This window comes from Onychomys torridus, chromosome 7, assembly GCF_903995425.1.
Source record: "Onychomys torridus chromosome 7, mOncTor1.1, whole genome shotgun sequence".
Lineage (NCBI taxonomy): Eukaryota > Metazoa > Chordata > Mammalia > Rodentia > Cricetidae > Onychomys > Onychomys torridus.
The window spans coordinates 51562268-51565939 of NC_050449.1; the positions used below are offsets into that span (position 1 = coordinate 51562268).

A 3672-nucleotide genomic window follows, 5' to 3' on the forward strand; every position below is an offset into this window, starting at 1 on the left:
GAGCATCAGAAATGCTGTTTATTTTTTTTTCTGCTACCCCAAACTGGCTAGCCTCTTTGGAGGGGCAGGCTACTGGTGCATACTTGGAAACAAAGGAGGGGCAAGTCAGGCTGTGGGATGTGGGATAAGAGAACAGAGAGGCCCAGCCAGGGACAATTTCCACATTTCATCAGAGGGTGTTAGGAAGACAGGGAGAGCATTTAGCCTTCCCAGTCTTTGCCTGAAGTACTTCCTCTCCAGATCCTGTACTGGCCACTCCAGGCTCCTTTCCAGACCAGCCCTGGTGCCCACCTGGGTGGCCTCCCCAAGCTCCTTACCTCAGTGCTGAGAACTCTCAAAGTGGGCCAGGGTAAGGGCATTATCGTTGCCCTGTTAGCATGCTGCCCCTGATAGGAGCATGGGCAATGCTGTTAGCAGCAATTAGTACCAGAGATGATGAGTTCTGAGATACAGTTCTATGCTAGTTGCTAGCTCTGAGCAAATCAACAAGTCAGTATAGTGAGTGGCCTGGAAGAGCTTAGAAAGGGAGGTAGGAAAATGTGAAGTCCCCAGGCCAACCTCAGGCCTCACCAACTCTAGACTTCACCGTACTTAGAAGGAACATTGGCAGGGTCAGGAGGAGTTAGGAAGGCCCTGGGGCTGCTCCAGCCAGCCAGGGCAGGGTGTGGTTAGAAGCAGGCAAGGAAGAGAACAAGCAAGCTTTGGCTTAGCAGAAGCAGGCCCGAGAGCTGCTGTACAGGCTTCCCTTCAGCTGCTATTGCAGCCTCCGGGGCCCCAGCACGGCTGAGGTAAATGATAACCACATTGTCTTCGGGTCCAGATGGCTGTACCTCGTTGTCAACCATGTAGCAACCCTTACCCTCCACTGCTTTGCCGTGGAACCTGCGCCCCAATGCACCCTCTCCCCCATCACCTGGAGTGGCCAATGCCACATTCACAGAGCTCTCGGCACTGCCTAGCTCATTGGTGGCCAGACAGGTATAGGTGCCCTCCTCTGGCTTGCCAAAATCAGGGATAAGCAGACTACCATTGGCAAAGGCCTGGAAGCGTGGCCGCCCATTGGTTATAAGGGTACCAGGTAGGGCACGTCCATTAGTGCCTACATTAGGACTGGTAATCTCCACTGTGCCACCATTGGTGTGGATATGCCAGTGAAGCTGGGGGGCTGGCTGTCCATCCACATCACAGTGGAGCACCAACACAAAGCCAGGCCGCAGCTCAGCTCCATCCTGGCTGGGCTGGTAGCTTAGTTGCACTGAGGGTGCTGAGCAGGGAAGGGGTGGCAGGCGGCTCAGTGGGGTGCCCTTCAGCACATGTGGTGAAGTACAGGCAATGTTGTCCTGTTCTGGGATAGACATTGCTGTGGCCAGGGCCCATGTCTTGAACCACACAATGCCGCAGGTGCAGTCAAAAGGGTTGTCATTGATCTGCAAGTGGGACAGCGCCGTGAGTGGCGCAAAGGTGCCCTCGGCCAACGTGTGCAGGCGGTTGTGATTGAGCTGCAGAGAACGTAGGGCATGGAGGCTTTGGAAGGCATCCTGAGGGATGAAGGCCAGCTCATTGCTGTCCATCTTGAGCAACTGCAGAGCGCTAAGGTTGTGTAGGTCGCTCCAGGCAAACTCAGAGATGAGGTTGTGGCTGAGGTCCAAACTCTTGAGCTGGCTCAGGGCGGCCAGGGCACCAGCAGCCACCGAGCGGATCTCATTGTGTGCAAGCCACAGCGACTGCAGTAGGGGGACCTCCCTGAAAGCTCCCTTGGGCAGGCCTGGCAGCCTGTTGGCTGAAAGGCTTAGTGTGGTCACATTGGCTGGGAAGCCCGGTGGTACCACTTCTAGGTCACGATAGGCACAGTCTGCAATCTGGAAACCATACTTCTCCCCACAGTCACAGGACTCCGGACAAGCTTGCACCAGGTTCAGGAGAACAGCCCAGCAAAGCAGGCACAGTGCCTGCATGGTACCTCCTACAAGGAAGGACATGCCACCCAGATGAGCTTAAGGATTCACAGAAAGGACTTATCCCTCCTCAGACCCCAACCATTAGAAGGCCCTGCATAATCCAGTCAGACACTACCACCTAACCCACCACCCTCACTCCCTAGGAGAAGAAACTGAGGCCCATAAGCGGGCTTGGACTTGCCAAGGTCGTGTAGGCAGGCAAGGTGAAGACAGGATGGAAGTCGACCCCAGCTTTTCCTCTGCACAGAGCTCTTTCTGCCTCAGCCTGTTGCTAGCTGACTTTATGACTTGAAATCTGTTTTCCAGCCACCCCCTCCCCCAGCACTTCACAGAACCTCCCTTCTGCCCTCCCACATCCTGGCCACAGTCCCTCCCACTGGAGCCCCCCATAGGTATGTTTTGCTGCCCTAGTCCAGACAAGGCCCCTTGTGCAAGTCACACACACCCTCCACCCTCCTCCTACTCTGTGGCCTGTTCTGTTCAAACTACCCCAGGCAGCTGCCTAAATAAACCAACCAGGACCTCTCAACTAAGGCCGGGGGCCAGTGGCTCATCCCAAAAGCAGCTGTGAGTTTTGGAGTTGAGACTCTCCGAGCAGATGCTCTCTGGATGGCTCGGAGAAAGGGCCTGTTCCAAGTCCGTCAAACTCACAGGGATGGAAGAACAAAACCAGCCAGAGCCTAGCAGACCTCCACCCCCGACTCCCTCACCCCCAGCTCTGGGGGCTCCTTCTTCCCTGGACTTACCTCCAAACTGCGCTCGTAAGATGTGTAGAAGCAAAGCACCAAAAGGACCAGGACTGCCAGGCGGGCCCAGGGTACTGGAGGAGAGGGCTGGCTGCTTTGCACACCCCGCTGCCCAGGCTGTCCAGGGCAGTACTGAGCAGGGGCTGCAGGGAAGGATGTGTGCAGCCTAGACGCTTTTCAACAAAGCAAAAACAAGCTTCGGCAATAGGGACCCTGCTTCATAAATGACACCAGAAACTGGAGGGGAAAGGGGCCAAATTGTGGGTTGTTCATGTGCTCTCTCTCTCTCTCTCTCTCTCTCTCTCTCTCTCTCTCTCTCTCTCCAACTTCCTTAAAGTCACAGCACTATCTGGGCAGGACCCAAGAAAAGATGAGGCCAGAAAGGATCTTTTTTTTTTTTTTTTTTTCCTAATGGGGGAAGGGTGAGAAACTGGATCTCATGGAAAGTGGGAAATTTGTAACCTCGCTTCCAACAAGGAGAAAGCAGCGGCTCCTTCCTCCCCTCCTGGCTAAACTGCAGTTTGTGTGCACAGCTGAGTGTGTGCTGTGGCCTTGGCGGGGGGGGGGGGGGGGGGGGGGGGAGGGAGGGTGTGCAGGGGGGGGAGCGGTATTGCTGTGTGTGGATGAGGCTGTATGTTAGGGACATGCAGTAGGAGACACTGTGCTCAGCGAGTTTGAGGGTGCTTGTGTGTGTGTCTGTGGGATGGTGTGTGTGCCTGTGCGGATATGAATTAGTCTCTTTGTGAGTGTGTGTGTGTATGTATTCTTGTGTGTCTCTCTTGGTGTGTGCGCGCGTGATGGGATGTCTCTATAAGAAACTGAGGGCCAGAGTGTAGGGAACAGCCACCAGGCTCCAGCCCCTGGGTGAGAAACCAAAATGTTAGGCGGTTCTTTTTTTTTTTTTTTTTTTTTTTTTTTTTAAAGTAAATCTATCCTGCGTTGCTGGGCAGGGAGCTCCCAGGGCCCTA

At 54.7% G+C, this 3672-nt stretch overlaps 1 protein-coding gene across 2 annotated transcripts; it reads right to left on the reverse strand.

Moving 5' to 3' along the window:
* Positions 1–2976, reverse strand: Islr (immunoglobulin superfamily containing leucine rich repeat). 2 transcript variants are annotated; one of them, XM_036193081.1, is made up of 2 exons: positions 2705–2976; positions 1–1963 (listed from the first exon to the last, which is right to left on the reverse strand). In XM_036193081.1, exon 2 carries the CDS (start codon positions 1953–1955, stop codon positions 669–671), a length of 1287 nt encoding a protein of 428 aa, XP_036048974.1. In that variant the 5' UTR covers positions 1956–1963; positions 2705–2976; the 3' UTR covers positions 1–668. The 2 variants fall into 2 exon arrangements, with proteins under 2 accessions (XP_036048974.1, XP_036048975.1); XM_036193082.1 differs by lacking the exon at positions 2705–2976 and adding an exon at positions 2140–2263.
* Positions 2977–3672: the final 696 nt, after the last annotated feature.

What these genes read in the sequence shown, in the direction of transcription:
- Islr (XM_036193081.1), bottom strand. Translation starts at nt 1,955, where the DNA reads ATGCAGGCACTGTGCCTGCTTTGCTGGGCTGTTCTCCTGAACCTGGTG.